Genomic DNA, 18,632 nt, shown 5'->3' with positions numbered 1-18,632 from the left:
CTAGAGGAGGCATCTCTTTATAAGGGCACATTTCTGGGTCAGCGAGTCCTCTATCCCCAGAGGTGAGCATTCCCCCAGCACCATAGGGCTTGAAGGGACCTGGATGTTGGAGGAGGAGGAGCAGGGCCGCAGGTGGCTCAGCCGTGTTTCCATCTCATGTCATTTAGCGTGACCTCCGTGTGTGTGTGTGTGTGTGTGTGTGTGTGTGTGTGTGTGTGTGCACGCGCCTGCACGCAAGGAAGAGACACAGAGCCAGCCACCATGTACTGCCTGTTCTCCGGGAGCTGCTGCCCGTCCCCCCCAAAGTCTGGTCGCCTCCATTTACTTAAGAAAAATCCGACACAGTGGTGGGTAGAACCCAAGAGAGGGGTGGCTGTGGGATGGGGTAGGGGAGCCGCGGGCTCCCTTCTGCCTTGCTCGTCCCAGGGTCCTTCCCAGCACTGCCTGGTGCCCTCTCCCCCTCCCACCGGATTCCGCCTGGCAGGGGGGTGAGTGGCTGCCCCTGCAGAGAGGAAGGAGTGCCCAGCGGAGCTGGAGGGGTGGCTAAGGCGTAGTGCTCATCTTGCTGAGGGGTGGGCGGGAGGCACCCAGGGCCCCCGGGCGCCTGGACCACAGTGCTCTGGGGTGGACCGAGGACTCCTCCCCCTTGAGGGCCTGCCCACAGCCCTTGGGGGCACAGAATGGAGTCCTGAGATCTCAGAGAGGCGCCTGGCTTGGCCCCAGACCCCTCTGGAGAGTCAGCTCCCAGGTCCTGGGAAGGGACTGGGGGGCACCCAGAAGCCAGCAGATGCTACAGATATCCCCTGCCCCCCAGATGTTCTGTCCACAGCAAGATCTTTGGCAGGGCAGGCAGCCGCTGCCTCCACACCCTGCAGGACAGAAATCCCTGAATAGCGGTTTGAGAAAAGTCTTTGTGCGGCTTGTGACACAAGACCCCCCAGAGCCCCCCACACAGGGGGAAGCAGGGTACGTGGGAGGATGGGGTGGGGCATTGTGTGGACCCTCGGCCCAAGCTTGGCCTCCTTGCCCCCGTCTTGGGGCAGGGGGGCTGTCTAAGACGGGAGGAGGGCTGGAAAGGGTAGAACGAAGGCTGGGGTTGCTCTCTTCTTAGCAAGCTCCAGGAGGAAGGCCCTTCCACCTCTGGGGGCGGAGGAGGGTAGGGTGTGAGGCAAGGAGGTGGCCATCCGGGAGGAGCAAAGCTGCCGGGGCCGGAGCATAAGATCCACTTCAGCCGGCCCGTGTCAAGTGTGAGCTGGGTCCCGGCTGCGTCCCACACGGAGCCCAGGCCGTGGCGGGCAGGGGACGGCACCTCTATGCCATCTCTTTGACTCTGCGCATGTACTTGTGCAGGTCAGGGGGCGGGGTGGGCCGCGCGGTGCCCGCCGCCTCTGGGCAGCCCCATCCCAGGTCCTCTTCGTCCTCCTCGTCCTCCTCGCCGGCGGGCACCGAGTCGTAGGCCAGCCCCTCCGAGGGCAGCGCCGTGAAGGTGGTGAACTTGACCCGCTTGCGCTTGGAGGTGGGAGAGCTGGCGGGGTCTTCGGCCTGGTCCCGGGCCGAGCCGCCCGAGGAGCCGTCGCCCCGCCCGTGCACCTGGCTCTGGACGCTGCTCTGCGAGCTGCCGCTGCTGTGGTGGTCGCCGTGGCAGCAGGCGGGCACGGCCTCCAGCGGGTTGCTGGCGGGTGGCGACAGCTCCCCCTGCCCCCGCAGTGGCTGCCCATTGCCCAGGAACACCCAGTGGTGAGAGTGGTCCATGCTGGTCTGGCCCTCGGGCGGGATGCGCTTGTGCCGGTAGCGCAGCACGAAGACGATGCAGTTGATGAGGAAGACCAGGATGGCGAGGCAGAAGACGCCCAGCAGCGCGTACATGCCGATCTCCAGGTCCGTCAGCCCCCTCGGCATCTGCAGGAAGCCGGTGGGCAGTGGCAGGAAATCTTCTGTGGGTGGCACGGCCGGGCTGGCGGTGCCCGGGCCCACGGCCTCGGGTGGGGATCTGGCAGTGCCCGGCGGGCCGGCTCCCTGGGCCTCGTCCTCGCCCCCGCCGGGCCCTGGCTGGCTGGGGCCGGGGTAGTCGTAGGGGTCCCCCTCTTCCCGCCCAAAGTGCACCCGCAGGCCTACAGGGGTCGTGGCCAGCACACTCTTGCGCTTGGTTTTCTGGCAGCTCTCGGCGATGGTGAGCTCCGCGCGGAGCAGCTCCCCGGCCCCCTCGGCCTCGGCCACCACCAGTGGGAAGGCCCGGTCCTGGGTCACTGTGGCCACGCGCTCGTCCAGACTGCTCACCAGCAGCCCATAGTCCCGGGGACTGTAGAGGGAGAGTGGGGCCGTGGTACCGTCGCTGTAGGAGAGCCAGAGGCTCAAGAGGGCTTCCTAGAGGAGGAGGAGGAGGAGGAGGAGGAGAGGACAGGAATCAGAGATCTACTCCTGCTGGCTTCCCTGCTAGGTCCTGAGCTCCGTGAGGGCCAGGGCCAAGGCGCTCTGGCTCCCTGCTGTATTCGCAGTGCTGGAACAGTGCCTGGCAGGTGGTGGGTCCTCAGGAATGGTTATTTGAGGGGGAGTTCTCCCACTCAACTCAGTACAGGCAGTTATGGCCCCGTACTGCCCCAAGAACATCCTTGCCCACTTCGCCCTTCTCCCCCGGATGAGTTGATGGTAAATTCTGCCTTGGGTCTCACTCAGATCCCTTCTGCTGCAGGAGTCACACCATATCTCCATGCCTGATCACCCCCAGCAGCCACATGGAGACTGAGAACGCACACATACTCAACCCCAGCCTTGTCCTCTGTTTGTTAAACCTTCTGAGAGTTGACCTCGTTGCAGGCGAAGAAGCAGGGCTCAGAGACAAGCAACTGGCCTGGGGTCACGAAGCGAGTTGGGGCAGAGGACTCCTGTGTCCTGACCTCTGGCTCGGTGCTCAGTGCCCACCTTTTCCCTTGCTGTGCCCCCACCTGTAACTTTTCCACCTTTGTCCCATAGCCGGTGCCCTGGCGTATCAGTGGGGGGGCGCTGGGGGTCCAGAGATGGGTGAGGGTAATTCCGGGGGGTGGAGGCAGAGGTGACGGGCCCTCTGAGAATGCAGGAGTGGGAACCTTCAACAGGAGCATCTCACCATGGCGGGTGCAGGAAGTGAGACCTTGGCCAGACTCCCGGGCAGATATCTGGCGGGGCATGGGCCCAGTAGGGCAGGCACGCAGGGCACAAAGGGTAGATAGATCTTCCATGATCAAATCCCTAATCTGGGGGGCTCGTGGCCAGAACCTGCAAGTCCTCCTTCCATACCCCAAGCCCCCCAGGCTGGCCAGCTGGGCATCCGGTTACCTGCTTGAGGAAGCTGAGGGTCTGCTGGGCGGCCGTGGTGGCCAGGATGGTGTGGCTGCTCCCGGGGCTGGGCCGCAGGGAGAGGGCGAGGCTGGCCACCACCTGGGCCTGCAGCTGTGTGATGCTGACCTTCTCCTCTGTCACTGTCAGCAGTGTCTCCCCAAGCACGGACTCGGTCAGCGGGGAAACCACCTGAGGCAGGGTGGGGCGGGGATGGGTGAGAGCCAGGAGAGGAGGACACCCCTCCCCTCTCCAAATCCCCAACCAGGGAGGAATCCGAGTGCTGCTGGAAGAGAAGCCCAGGGGGTGGGGCAGATTGGGAGGCAGGGCTCCCGGGCTCTGCCTTAGGTCTGCAACCGGGAACCAGGGTCCAGAGGCCAAGCAAGGGTCAAGGGCTCACAGGAGCCAGGCAGCAACACAGATGGGTGAGGTGGGTTGATTTTAAAGAAAACAACAGCCCGCCCGTAGAGTGATAAGTCACAACTGATGGTCAGCCTCAATGTCAGGGAGACAAAAGGGGGTGGTGGGTACTGGGGCAAACGGGAGAGCTCGTGCTCGTGTGAAAAAGGCAGCAGTACTGACTCCAGCTGATGACTGCCAGGCAGGCATGCAGGCCCTGTGCTGCCAGATTCATATTTTCTAAAACCAGAAATTTACATTTTTTAAAAAAGGAGAAACCTCCCAATTTTTAAACGGTTGGGTCAATCGTTTTACAGACAAAATATGTCTGCAGGCAGATTTCAGCCCACGGGTCACTAGTAGTAGTCTCTTAGATGGATGATATCTACCCAGGCACCCAGTTATCAAGGAGGAAGGTCAAAGTTGAGTCCCTAGATCTCCAAAATTCCCTCTTCTGGCCTCTACGCTGGCTGGGCCCTCCCACCTCCTCCCCTCCTCAACCACATCACCCAGCGACCACACTGAGCCATGCAAGGTTCATAGAGGCGGATGAGGCTCGGAGAGAGAAGCTTGGCCAGGGTTCTTGACCTTCGATGGTAGAATTTCAAGCAGAAGGGCAGGTGGGGGAAGAAAGTGTGTTTGGGGGCCCATCTGGGGTTGCTCCCCGAGGCCGAGGCGCTGGAAATCCTGTCTTAGGAACGTCTGTGTCAAGGCTCCCGGCACGCCCCCCTGTGCTTACCTTGAAGGGGGTGGTGCCTGGCTCCAGCCCGGCCAGCGTGCTGCTGTCTACCATGCGTGCCACTCGGGGGTCACCCACCCGCATGAAGTCGCTGACCAGGTCGGTGACCTCCACCAGCCAGTCTGGGCCCAGCATGGTGACCACCTGGTCGGTGCCCTCCGACGACGTCGTGTGGAACTGGGTGAAAACCTGCAGGGTGGCGTGCTGGTACTGCAGGGTGCAGCCACGGCTCGCGCTCTGCCGTCGCTGCTGCTCCTCCTCGTCCTCGTCCTCGTCCTCGCTCTCCCGGGCTGATCTGGGTGGGGGAGGCCTGGAGTCAGGGCTCCCCACCCCGGCTCTGACCTGCACGAGTCCCTCCCTCCCTCTTGCCCCGCCAGCCCCTCCCCGGCTCCCGTGGGTGGAAGGCTTTCCCTGGCCCACCCCTTCTGTCTCTGACAAGCTTGGAGCCCGAAGTCCCAGGCTTTCCTCTCCTAGAAAGGTACCTTCTTGACTCCCCACCCCACCCCGTGTCCCCTGCCTGGCTGCACCCACCCCTGTGAATGGCTGGCATCAAATCTTAGCAAATACTGGCTCTTTCTCAGCACTAAGCACTTGCTGGGCCCTGGGCTCAGCTCTGACTTGGATCAAAGGTGATCTTTGCTCAAGTGCCAGGAGGCTTAGCTGCGTCGTCGTGTCCTACAGCTGTGCGGCAGGCAGAACTTGAACATTCAGCTGGTGAGATTGTCAAGCAGAGTGTGGGAGGTGTGTCCTGGCTTCCTCTGGCTGCTCAGAGTAAAATGCAAGAGGAGACAGATAAACGGAGGGAGGGACTGGCAGGCAAAATGGAACCAGGACTTGACACCTTGGGGAATTCTCAGCCCGTCCAGATTGCCAAAACCGCGAAAATCAGGAGATTCACCCAGGAAAGCGGGCTGTGGAGAGAGAGAAGGGTGTGGCCAGCGCTTGGCTAGTGCTTCAGAAGGGTTCAACCACCAGAATATTCATTCACATAGAGGGCTCTTTTACCTGTGGTAACTAATTTAATCCTCACAGCAATCCGCTGAGCTAAGTGTTAACGTGCCCATTTTAGAGATGAGGAAACTGAGGCACAGTAGCCTAAGGTTACCCAGCTAGCAAATAGCAGTCAGGATTTCACCCCAAGCCATCTGGCTTCAGAGTTCACCATGTCCTTCACTACTCAAAGCAGCATCAACCTCACTGGGAGCTGGCCAGAAATGCAGATTCACAGGCCCCATCCCAGTTTCACGGAATCAGAATCTGCATTTTAACAGCATCCTTGGGCAAGTCGCGCACAAGTTCAGGAGGCCCTGGTCGGTGCTGCCTTGCTTTTCCAAATCTCCGCGGAACTGAACTGATCCCAACTCTCACTAGGCCGCCTGCTTCTCTCTCCAGCTCCGACCCTCCCACTCTTAGCTGCCTATCACCCTGCCTCTCTTCTCTTCCCTGCTGGCTTCTCTCTCCGGCAGCGATGAGTGGGTGAGTGGAGTGTGCTGAGTACACATGGACCTGCCCCACAGATGGGCACCCAGGTGTGTGAGCCTGTATCCCAGCGAGGGAGCCCAGTGGGGGTCACCGTGTGCCTGGCTGATGTACCCACAAGTGTGCCCCTGGTGTGCTCAGGCTGGGGCACGCGTGTACAGGTGTGAGAGCACCTGTGTTGGTGTTTCTGCTCCATTTTGTCTGCTGCTTGACTGCTCTTACCCTGTCTCCCTAGCCAACTCCTTTCCACTCATCCTTTAAGACTTAGATCCCGAGTCACCTCTTCCAGGAAGCCTGCTTTGACTTCTTCTGGAGGAAGAGGTGGTTCTTTCCTTTGTGCCAGTTGCTTCCCTGTACTCAGGGCTTCCTTCATCCACCACGCTCCATGGTATATATAAGACGGCTTCCTGATGGACCCAGAGCTCAGCTGGGTCAGGCTCTGGCCACACTTACCTGCTCCCCACCCTGCCCCTATCCGTGCCTGGCACACAGTAGCTGCTCAGTAAGTTTGTTGATTGCATAACCGACCTGCAGACTGTGTACACCTAGGGCCTTACACACACACGCAGGTCAGACGTTGTGCCAGGGCTGTGTCACCCATGAGTATCCCCAGCATCCGCCATGTTTGGAGGGGCCATACCTCCGGTCAGGAAGGATAGGTACCCTCCAGCCCTTCACTTGGCTGAGGCGGGCATCCGAGAGCTCAATGTGCAGGGGCAGCTTGGGCACCCAGACTGTCATTTCCAGGGGGGCATTGAGGACGTCGTAGCGGAAGGTGACCCTGGCGTTCATGGAACCGCGAGACTCCTTTCCGCTAACAAACACGTAGTCACAGCTGCTGGATACCTGGGGAGGGGGAGAGAGGTTGGTTGGCCTGCCTTGCCCTACAGGTCATCCTGTGGGGCAGTGCAGAGGACTTCATTCTGACCAGGAAGGCCAGAAGGCCATTGGACAGAGAAAGTGCCAGTCACAGGAGGCTGAAGGGGAGGGGCTGGGTGGGAGAAGCCCCCTAATTTAATTCCTCTGGGAGGTGTCAGCTTCCACTCCGTTGCTCCAGAGATCATCTCTTAGTGCCTACCTTGGGAGGATTTTGCTCCCTGGCAAGAAGCCAGTGTGCCAATATTTTTGTAAGGGGGGCTGCTTTTGATGCGCCAGGCCACACCTTGGGGGAGTCTTCAGGCTGAGGGTCCCCAGCGCTGGCTCCCCTCCCCAGCATGACTGCCTGGGCTCTGGAGCAGGTGTCTGATGGGTAGAGTCCTCCACAGTACACAGGAGTAGACTGTCCTGAGCAGGACACTGGGGTGCGGCTGGGTGGGGAGGAGGTCGAGGTGGAGGGGGTGGGGAGAAGGGGCAGGCCCACAGCTCCTCCAAGGTGCCTCTGGCCCAGTGGTCCCAGGCAGATGGGCAGCTAGTTAATTTCGGGGAGGGGGCTGCTCCAGCCAGGGGTGGAACTGAGGGAAAGGGAGAGGAAATTTCAGGACCAGAGGACCCCAAACACAGACAGGTGGACAACTGCCAGCCACGGGTGCAGCTTTTGCAAATGCATGCCCACCGGGACACCACCTTGCATTCTTCACGGTTCCCCGGATGAGCATATGCTCACTGAATACATCTTGGTGGATAGCTGTGCCCACTCTCGGAGATGTCCCTGCTAGTACTTCAGGGCAGATGCGACGGGTGTCCGTGTAAGTGCCCACGTACACACCTGGCATACCTGGAGTGAATCCTGCGTGCAGTGCATTTAGGTGCTCCTACTGGGACACGCCCCAGGGTGCACATCCTTGAGTTTGGAGGAGGGTCTATCAGGCAGCCTCTGGGCTGATGACAACCTGAAGGCTCTCGTGGGGGTGGGGAGGGGCTGGGACTGTGGTTCATCTGTGCAGATGAGCCCCTGACGGTCCCAAACTCCTTCGAGCTCTCTTAATCATCTCAGGGGGTGGGTGGAGAGGAGTGGGACAGTGGCTCTGCTAGAAATGCTCATTTCCCACTTCGGAAGGCAGAGAATTCCAGCTGAAGGCTGGCAAATCCCATTTAGAATGTTGGCAAACTCCCGAAAGAACCTGAGTGTATTTCACTTGAGAGCGGAAACAAATTCCATTTCCAATCTTTGCTAATTCCCTTTGGTATTTCTAAGCCACGGTGACTGTTCTGGTCTGCTCTGGGGCGGGGGTGTGGGAGTCTGGGTGGTAGAGGAAGGTGCTGGGAGAGGGCTCTTGGGAGCAGGCCCGTTTCTCCCCGTCCCAGCCTGCCAGCAGTGGCAAGCCCCATGGGCCTGGCAAGGCTTCTAGTCCTCAGGAGGCCGTGGGTGTGTGGTACCAAGCCTCTTCTCTGGCTCACTCGGGGGCCATTCTTCCTGGATGGGGGGATGGAGGAGGTGAGCCTCAGGCTCCAGAGACCAGGAGGGATCCAGGACAGATCAGAGAGAGAGAGAGAGAGAGAGAGAGAGAGAGAGAGAGAGAGAGCACACACTCCCAGGGAGGGAGAGGATCACCCACATCCCCACTCCCCCTGCTGAAGGATTTACAGGAACAGGAAACAGATTCTGCTGCCCAATCGTTTGATTTTGGCACCAGCTGGAGGCTGGCACGGCAGACAGCTCACCCATCCCACAGGGACCAGGGCTGGATGCCCTCCTGCATCACTGCCCGCCCTACTGCCTCCTCCCCGCATCGCCCCTCTGACCACTGTCCAAAGCCAGAGGAAATCTGGAGGCCCTCCTGGGGAGGTAGCAAACTGGGCCAGTCAAGTCAGATCAACGTCCTGTTTGCTGGGCTGTGGAGGACCCACTGCCCAGAGGGGGCCTCTGGGGAGGAGCTCAGGGCAAGGCCTTTGGGCGGTGGAGGGCTGGGGTGGGTGCTCCTGGAGTGGGTCCTTTTACACAACCTTCATTCCTGGCCTAACTCATGAGCTTCTGGAGGCTTCCTCCCTGGGCTGGATCTCCTCCACCTGGTCACCAGCACCCAGGTTCAGGGCATGTCTCTGAGACCCCCCAGGACCCCCTCCCCTATTGCTTTGCCCGGTGTCTGCCACAGAGCAAGGGCTCAGTAATGACTTGGGGATTGAATTCAAGTTGTCAGTGCTGCTTTCTCCCTTCAGCCTGCCAAAAGGTCTCTTCCACATTCCTGCAGGAAGCCCTCCGGGACCTCCCCTTGCTCAGGCTGGACATGGGATGCTCTTCCCCTCACCCCCTGCCACTTCCCCTCCTCTTGCCTACCAAGGGGACCTGCCTGGGATGTGAATTGCCCTCTGGTTTGGGGTCCCACTCCCCCGGAAGGCCCGAGGCCTTCTTCCCAGGCTCCCCCACCTCCAGGAAGCTCACCTTGATGATGTCCTCATTGTCAGATTCGCATTCCACCAGGGCAGAGACATCTAGGACCAGGCCGGTCACCTCGATGGCAATGACCTTGACAGGGATGGCCACCGTCCGGCCAGTCAGGATGGCTGTGTTGATGATCTCTGTGTCCTGCAGGGAAGAGAGGAGGGCGGGGCTCTGCTGAGCTGCTTGAGGTCCCCTGCTCTCCCAGGACCACCAGCCAAGCCCCGGCAGCTCCCAGCTGTCCCCACTCCTCAGATGCGTATCCTTCCCGTGGGGACGTGGGCAGACAGATGCATCTACCCGGTCTCGCGTGCCTTCTCAGACGCTCTGCTCACTTGGACCCCCGTGGTAGCCTTCAGGGTCTACCCCACTCTGCTGCCAGAAAGCAATGCTTCCCCAGTCCTCCACCATCTCCTCTCAACAGCTTCCATGCTCCTCCGGACTCAGAGTAACGTCCAGCGCATTTGCCTGGCTATTCCGTGTGCCCCTGGGCTGGTCCCGGACATTCATTGCACGGCACCCTTCCTAAACCCATTGCTCCTTTGAACAAACAAATTCCCCTTCCCATCACCACACCTTTGCCCAGGAGATCCCCTGCCTAAAGCACCTTCCTCATCTTCTCTGACTGTATGATCCCCTCCTCCATGGGACCTTCAAGGCTCCACTGCATGGTCACCTCATCCAGGAAGCCCCCAAGTGGCCCCTCCATGGTGACTTCTCCCACCTCCATGCCCCTCAGCAGCCGCCGTCCCACACCAGCACCAGGCGCAGAGCTCACCTGCCTCCTGTGAGTGCACTCACCATGGCCAGGGGCAGGATGGCCTGCACATCCCGCTGGATGACCGTCAGCTCGGTGACAGCCCGCTCCAGGTCAGGCAGGGCACCGTGGCCGCGGTAGTCGATGTGCCACATGATCCTCCGCTTGACTGACTGGCTGGTGAAGTTCTCCATCTCAAAGTCCAGCTGCAGGATCTCCAGGGGCCCCTGGTCCTCCCTGTGTGGTGGGGGAAGGAAGGACAGCCCAGGAGGAAGGGCTGGGAGCAGCTCAGGAGCTCCGAAACCCTCGCTTAGGACGCTAGCCCTCCTCGGTGGCCTTTCCCCAGGGCCCTCTGAGCCTTCCCCAGTCTGGCCTCCAGGGTCCCCAGAAAGTACACCCCAGCCCTTCCGCCGGCCTGGCCTCCTCCGTCAAGAATTCCCCCACCCCTCCCAGGTGCTGTCCTGCAAAGAGGTGGGCAGAGGAGCCACCGTGGCTCACCAGAGGGGCAGCGGTGTGCCCTGGGCCCAGGACACATCCACGGTGGCTGTTGAATGCTTTGCCCCAGTCAGCAGCTCCGAGGTCACGTGCCACTGGCCACTCCGTGACTTGGTTCCTAGAAGGGTCACACCCTTCTTGGCCTTCACCCTGGGACAAAGCAGGAAGAAGAAGAGGGAGAGGGTCAGCTTGGGGACCAAGGGCTGCCCACCTGCCTACCATCCTTAGGCTGGGGCTGGGAGAAGGGGGAGCAGGTGAGTAAGTTACCCTGTGTTCTAGACTCAAAACCTGAAACTAATTTGGGGGATCTGGTATCATGTAGCTTCAACCTCTGGCCCTAGTGGAAGCTGTAGTCCCTTCTATTATATCTCTGCCAGGTCTTCACCTAACCTCTACTTGCATACCTTAGTGACAGGGGACTCACTACTTCTGCACACATCCCATTACATCTTTAGAAAGTCCCTAAAAGGAGAAACTTCTTCCCTGTAGGTAGCTGAAATAGAACAGCCGTGTGTTCTGTTGGGGGAAGGGAGGACCACTCTCCTCCACCTGAATAGACACCTGGGGAGGTGAGCAGGCGTTCTCTGAGTCGTCTTTTCTCCAGGCCTAAAATCTTCGGCTCTTCTGATCGTTGCTCTTTTGCCATAGTTTCAAGTTGCCCATATCCTAGTCACCCTCGTCTGGACGTTCTGAATACATAAGGTGTAGTGTCGTATACTAAATACAACACTTCAGCTCTAATTAACACTAACTAAAGCAGAATGATTATCACCTCCGTAATTCTACATACTTTACTCCTATTAATACAGCCCAAGATCTCTGATGACTGATTTAACTCATATTGACATTCGGGTATATTAATCACTGAATTAGGTATGACTCTCTCCAGGAATACTTGAACTTTAAGGTAGTACATTCAGGACGGAAGGCAATACTTAAAGAAGTTGGAGGTTAATGGTGCTCTTTCGGGTCCCGTGTACAGTGCTTGCGTTGGTGGGGAGCATTTTGGTGGGGCCTTTCTTATATCCTCAGAATCACCCAACATGGCTCAAACCATGGATTCCTACTGTGAGACATCATTATATTTTGTGGGGATGTGATATGACTGAAGGCATTTCTGAATTTGTGAACTGTATCCTTCACAAAGAAAGAGCTAGGACTCCTGAAAATATTTCTCCCCTCTCCAGGATTAGACGAATGTCCTGACACACGGACACTCTCCTGTGCATCTTTTGGCTCCCAGGCAAGGGGCTGCTCTCTGATCTCCATTTCTCCTCTTAGGCCTCAGTCTCCTCATCTGTAAAATAGGAGAGTTGCACCCGCTAATGTCTAAGGGCCCTTCCAGCCCCGATTCTATCATTCTGGATATCCGTGCTTGTGAAAATGGATGTTTCCTCTTCACCGTGACACCACTCCTGTGAGAAAGGGAGGACAGGGCAGACATTTTTGTGGCCATTAGGCGGATGAGAACACCGAGGCTCAGATAAGTGTGCTGTCTTTCTGAAGTTGCTCAAGTGATAACTGGAAAAACTGGGATTAGGATGCTGGATGGGCAGGTCTGGGCGAGCCCTCTCCAAGGGGTCAGGTGTGCATCTGGCGGTGGAAGGGAAGCCAGACCCCCGCCCATACCCCCCTACCTGAGAGTGAAGTGCTCCACGCTGGGGCTGGAGGCAGAGGAGGAGTTGGGGGCCAGGTAGAGCAGGATGCTGAGCACTTGCCCGGGCTTGAGGGGCCGGTCAGGCAGGCGGATCATCAGGTTGCTGTCCAGCCTGTGCTCCTGCAGGGTCCTTCTGGGGGGCGGGCGGAACAGGCTGATGCTCCCGATACGCAGCAGGGGGTGCTGGGTCGGGCTCTCGGCCCGGGCCCCGCCCCCGGGCCCGGCACCCCGCCGTGTTCCTCCACAGCCTCCCGAGGCATCCGGGGCATGGAGAGTGTAGTAGAGCTCGGCTTGCTGACTCTCCCCTGTGGCCTCGGGCTCCAGCCCATCCGGAGACTTGCGGCGGGCAGTGGGTGGTGCGGCCTGGGCCGGGGGCCCGAACCAAGCCAGGGGCAGCTCGGCCCGCACGAGACAGGTGGCCAGACCCCCGCTGAGGCGGCAGGAGCTCTTGACCTCCCGGGCATCCCGGAAGGCGTGCAGGCGGACGCAGGGCAGCCGCTCGGTGACGCCGAAGTCATCCCAGTCCCGGCCGGCCACGTAGAACAGCACCTGGGCCACGGGCTGCGAGGCAGGCACGCGGGGGTGGACGATGAAGGCTCGCACCTTCCAGCTGACCGTCAGGCGCTCGGGGATGTCCAGGGTGCTGGACGGCTGCAGGAGCTCCCGGGCCACCACCTGGCTGGTGCTGAAGGGTCCCAGGGAGACATTGAGGACGGGCAGCTCCTTGGTCTGGAACACCACGAAGGGCTCGGAGCGCTGCAGGGAGCCGTTGGTGACCGTGGGAGGCGTGCGCCGCGCCTCCCGCAGGAAGAAGGCCAGCCGCGTGTGGGACAGGCGGTAGCTGATCGGCAGCACCGGGCTGGCCTGCGGCCCCGGAGGGCTGGGGCTGGCCGGGTGGGAGCGGCCAGAGGCTGGGGACAGACAGAAGAAAGACCCCAGAGTGGTCAGGAGAGGCTGTGCTGGGACTCCAGGGCACCCCAGCCTCCCACCCGTACAGAGGGCCATCCACTCCCAGCCGAGCCGAGCTCAGCCCGGCTCTCCATCCTCAAGGCTCCGAGCCGGGCTCCACCTTTGCTGGTGTGTTAATTGCCCTCTTGCTGCTGATTCATTTCTTTATCTGCGATGCAGGGGTAAAGCTAATGCCGGTACAAAGAGTTGTGAAGCTTTAAAGAGGTTTTATCCTCTGGCATCTTCATTTGTAAAATGAGTATAAAAATGGTTTCTGCCTCAAAGAGCTATTGTGGGGACTCTACCAAAGTCATGTGCGTAGAGGGCTAAGAGCAAGTGTGATGCTGGGGCGGTAAGTTTTCTCTCTTACCATTATTAATGGTACAGTACAGTACGGTACGTATTTAACATTGTTTATTACAATTAAACTATTATTCATGCATTATTATGACAGGCAGGGTCTTATCTGATCCTCATCAAGCCTTTGAACCAGGTATTATCATGATCTCCATTGATTCACCCAGTTTTCTATCAGTAACTCCTCTTTTTGGAGAGCCTGTTCTTACCTCTTACAAATGAAGGTGCCGGATGCTTAAATAACTTACCCAAGTCACGTGAGTGAAAGGAGCCAGCAGCTGGAGTTGAACCTGCGGCCACCTGGCTTTCAAACCCAAGCCTCTACTCCTTTACTGCTCCAGCTGCCTCAGGGATCCCACATCGCCCCCTACCCCCTATATGTACCACCCCACAAATACACACCGGGAAGTTGATCCTCGTCCCCCAAACACAAACGTGGGCCTTGGGGTCTCGGGCTTGACTTCTCCCTTCTCTCGACCACTCACCCCATCCTCGCAGGATCCCGCCAAGCTGTAGCAATTCTACCTCTTGACTCTCTGGTCTGTCCCCGGCTGCCCCTGACCTCCATCCCCAGGCCCCCTGCTCCAGCTTTGGCTTCATTCCTGTTGCTATGACAACATAACATTGTCTAAGTGGGTCTCACCTCTCCCCAGCTCTTCCCTTCCCTGGCATACCCTTCCCCCCTATAGCGGCCAGAGGGATTTGTTTCTCCCAGACACAGATTGGACCTTGTTGGCTCCTTACTACCAGCTCAACACCTGTTGGACATTGTTAAGGAGCAGGAAGGACCAAGATGGGGAGGTCTGAGGTTTGAGAACCAGTTCTGGTTCTGCTGCTTAGAAAGCAGTTGGGTTGGCTGCTGTGCCCTGGCCCAGGTCATTACCCGAGATCCCACATGTGTGCCTGCAGCCAGCCTCCCTCCAGGGGGCAGGGACATGTTCTCAGAGACTCCAGTGGACCCCTGAGCCATGCTTCTCACCTTTGATGTTGTGTTGTCATTTGTTTTCGAGAATCAAGAAATCGCTCTATGATTTATGTAACACGATGCAAACGTGTATTATTAAAGACTCTCCCTTCTGCTTACAGAACTCACCTTGCACCTGAGCGTGGCCTTCAGGGCCCTCTACAATGAGCTCCAGGCTCCCCTTTCCCCAGTATTCTTCTTCCCAGGCTCCTGCAGCCAGCATAACTGGACAACTTCTGGCTTTAGCGCTGGCCGATGCTGCCTTACCGCCCCTCCTATGCTCATGCTGTGCCCTCTGCATTGGATTCTCTCCTATCCTATCTGCACACATCCAAATCCGAATCTTCCTCTAAGGCCCTGCTCAAATGCCACCTCCTCCACGAAGCCCTCCAAGATATGACCTCTACTCCTGGGAATTTCCTCAGAGCTTTGCCCTTCTCTGAGGGAACCTCTCATCCTGCCTTGCGTGAGAGTTATCTACGAGGCCTTGCACTGAACAAGTCTTTAACAAATCACGGTTGATCTACACTGAGTGATTCGCAGAGACCTCCGTCCCAAGGAGACCCCTAATCAGTGCAATGGTGGTTACTTGCCGCTTATGCATATTATCATGTTACCACCATCAATGAAACCTTGATGGTCCCACAAATGTTCACACCCAATTCCTCATAAATGAGATGAACTAAAAATTCCCTGCCCTTGAGGCTCTGGTGTCTATGTCTGATATTTTTAAATTTGTGGTTTAATTTTCTCATTTAACAAATGAGGCAATTGGCTTGGGGCACAACAAAGGCCCTGGGTCAAGTGTCCTAAGAGGAGTGGCACCTGGTCTGTGTGACTCCTTAGGGGCCCGCATGAGCAGGCCTTAGGACCAGCTGGTCCCTGGTCCTCTAGGCAGCCCATGCTTTAACCATCAGACTGCTCCCTCTGTTCCCAGGAGAACTCTGTTCTCAGGCCACCCTTCTCCACTAGACATCCTGCAGCCCTGCAAGGTAAGCCAGCTGCCGATGATGGGGTAGAGATGGGCAGCCTGGTCCCAGATGAGAATAGGAAGGTGTTTGGAGAGATGGGAGCCTTCCCTGCCGCTGCATGGAATCCCTGCCCCACTGTTACCGCTGGAGTTTCTGAGAAGGTGTCCCTGCTGCCTGGGGCAAAGCTGGCCCAGGCACACATGTGGGATCTGGGGTAATGACCTGGGCCAGGGCACAGCAGCCAACCAACTGCTTTCTACGCAGCAGGAAGCAGGCAAACGGAGGCTTCAGGACTCAAGTTCAAGGCTTCTCCCTGCCATGCTCACGAGGCAACTTGCTTCCCATTTTGAGCCTCGGTTTCCATCTCTAAAATTGAGGAGGTGACATCAGCCCCCTCACAGGGATGTTGAGAGTAGCTGGAAGACCAAGGGGAGGCGGGGGCACTGCTACAGGTGGTGGGATGTCCAGGACCTGCAGGTACTGAGCCGAGATGGGGAGAGGCCACCGTGCTTGTCCTGCTGGGGTTGGAGAAGGGCACCGGCTGTCACTGAGCTGTAAGTGCTCAGGCCGGGTGGACAGGGTAGGGATGTGGATGTCAGAACCACCGGCCCTGTCTCGTTTACCATCCCCAGGAGACCCCAGAGGCTGCTAAGTGGCACTTAGTAGTCTTTGGCCCTCTCACCGTCCCAACCTCAGGCAGGGCCAGCCATCTGGACCCCTTGGAGGCACAGTGGGGCGGGGCCACCAGATAGGCAGCAGACTCAGAGGGGCGCGGAGAAAGGGATTGGGGAAACGTGCTTGCGTGCACCCCTCAGCCCTCAGAGTTTTGTTGAATGAATGCAATTCTCTGAAGGAGCTGCCCAGCACTGACTGGGATGCCATGGGCTAATGAAAGCGCCCTCCATGGGGCGTCCCAGCGGAGACTGGATGGTCAGTCGGGGCAGGGTAGCTGGGCTGGGGGTTCTCGATTCCTCTCAGCAACCTTGCAGATAAGGAGACTGAGTTTCTGAAACAGGAAGCAACTTATATTAAGAAGGCAACTAGCATTTAGAAAAGGGAGCCAGAAAAGATGGTATTAGGGTACTACCATTTTTGTACTGATGCCATCGTGACACACAGCACCGCCCCCCATCACCACCCATGACTCATTCTATCCTCTGGGGCCCTGAGACCCCTCTGTGGGCTGAGCAGGGGCGGGCGGAGGTGTTCCTGAGACCCCAGCACTAATCTCAGCTCTATGGCTCAATTACTCTGGAGCCTAAAGGAAGTTGCTTGATGTCTCTGGGCCCCAGTTCTCCCAGGGAGGTAGGGGAGGCGCTGGAAGCCGGCTGGTGTGGTGGGGCTGCCGGGAGGAAGGGGAGACAGGGGGAGTTGCCAGCAGATCAAGTGTTTGGAGACACGATGTGTGAATGTGTGTGCACACGTGCGTGTGCTGAGCTGCACGCTGGCCGGCATCTCACAAGGAGCTCTAGGCTCCGGGCATCACGGAGCGTGGAATGGGCTTGGGAAGGAAAAGCTGTTAGAAGGTTCCCTGAAGGAAGACTGATGCGGTAAGGGAGGGTCAACCCAGAGCCGAGCTCGGCCAGTTCCAGAGGTGAAGGAGGAGCGCTCCAGGGGTGCCGCTCGGTGGACTTGCTGGCCTGGACCCGCCACGCCTTGGAAACACCCAACACAACTCCCTCCAGTCTGAGGGGGTAGTGCGCGCGCGCACACACACACACACAGACTCATGCTCATACACAGCCTGGCACACACCGGCTCGTCAGGTCCCCCACCAGGAAGCCCAGGACAGGTAGTTCTGAACCCCGGCCGCCCCCAGGCCTCTCGCCTGCCCCACTCGGCTCCCCGGACCCCAGGCTCCACCTGCTGACTTCTGTTTCAGCCCAGCTCGCCCTGTGGACCAGACTTAGTACCGCCCTCCTGTCAGCAGCCTCCCCTCTCCTGGGGGCAGCAGTTGGATTCTCCCTCCATCTAGGTGGCCTTGGGCCTAAGGAATCATTTGGGTCTGGCTTCCCTGCTTCTGTCTCCCTAGGGAAGGGGCTCTCCCTGTCTCATCATGTCTCATGGTCAGCATGACATGCCCCCCTTCCAAATTCATACGTCGAAGTCCTAACCCCCGGCACCTCCTAATGTGACTGTGTTTGGAGATGGGGGTCTTTAAAGAGGTAATTAAGTTAAAATGAGGTCATACGGGTGGGTCCTAATCCAATATGACTGGTGTCCTTAAATGAGGAGATTGGGACACAGACACACGCAAGAGGGAAGGCCATGTGAAGACACAGGGAGAAGGTGGCCGTCTACAAGCCAAGGAGAGAGGCCTCAGAAGGAACCCACCCTGCTGTCACCTTGATCTCAGACTCCCAGCCTCCAGAACTGTGAGAAAAGACATTTCTGTTGTTTTTGTAAAAGTCTCTGGGACTTTGTTATGGCAGCCCGAGCAGGTTAATAATAGATGGGGATGAGCTATTTCTGTCCCTCACAGCCTCAGTTTCCCCAGTAAGATGTGGAGATACCGTATGTGGGTGGAGGAGGAAGACAGGCTGGGATCATGCAGCTTTTGTAGACGGGGATAATGATGGAGGCTGAGGCGTTCCCAGCCCCTCCCCTGACTGTGCCTGGCATGTGACCCTTCCTAGCTAAGCTGAGCCAGCTCCTTCCTCCCTCAGCCCTGGAGGGCACACCCAGCTCTTAACAGCTTGGTAACTAAGGATGAGGTGTCTGTGGATGTAAGAGGTCTGAACTCCCATCTCCCCCACCTCCACCCATCCCCTCTCCCACCAGCTCCCCTGGGCCCTGAACCTGCCCACCTCAGGGACCCTTGGGAGCACCGTCCTGGGGCCACTTCAAGACTATGCTCAGCTGAGAGCCAGCAGCCTTCATCCTTCCCTTCTTGTTCCAGAACGAGACTAGGGCATGAAGAGAGGCTTCAGTGGAGCTAAAGAAGGGCACTGGACCCACCAGCACCCAAGAGAAGATTTGCCCAGAAGGTGGGGTGTGGGGGTCCCCTCATCCTTCCATGCCCAGCTTAGGCATCACCTCCTCCCTGAAGCCTTCCCGGATACCTGCACTGCCATCACTGCTTTGTTCTGTCCAGCTCTGGCTCTGGCTGATCAGGAGCTTGGCCCTGGTATAAGTGTGAGATGCAAATAATCAATGATCTGTCTCCGCCACTTCTGTGAATTTTTCCTGGGGGGCAGGATGCTGGTCCATGGGCCCCTTCGTCTCTCAAGCCACCTCC

General features: G+C 58.4%; 1 protein-coding gene across 1 annotated transcript; it reads right to left on the bottom strand.

The window, feature by feature from the left end:
* Positions 1 to 1,311: 1,311 nt before the first annotated feature.
* TMEM132E (transmembrane protein 132E) lies at positions 1,312 to 13,159 on the bottom strand. Its single transcript, XM_024127600.1, has 8 exons — positions 12,135 to 13,159; positions 10,501 to 10,647; positions 10,047 to 10,239; positions 9,249 to 9,392; positions 6,570 to 6,775; positions 4,451 to 4,745; positions 3,313 to 3,504; positions 1,312 to 2,364 (listed from the first exon to the last, which is right to left on the bottom strand). Exons 1-8 carry the CDS (start codon positions 13,157 to 13,159, stop codon positions 1,312 to 1,314), a joined length of 3,255 nt encoding a protein of 1,084 aa, XP_023983368.1.
* Positions 13,160 to 18,632: the final 5,473 nt, after the last annotated feature.

Source organism: Physeter macrocephalus, chromosome 14 (genome assembly GCF_002837175.3).
Source record: "Physeter macrocephalus isolate SW-GA chromosome 14, ASM283717v5, whole genome shotgun sequence".
Taxonomy (NCBI): Eukaryota; Metazoa; Chordata; class Mammalia; order Artiodactyla; family Physeteridae; genus Physeter; species Physeter macrocephalus.
Note: the sequence above shows the minus strand (reverse complement) of the source record. Positions and strands in the feature narration are given on the sequence as shown.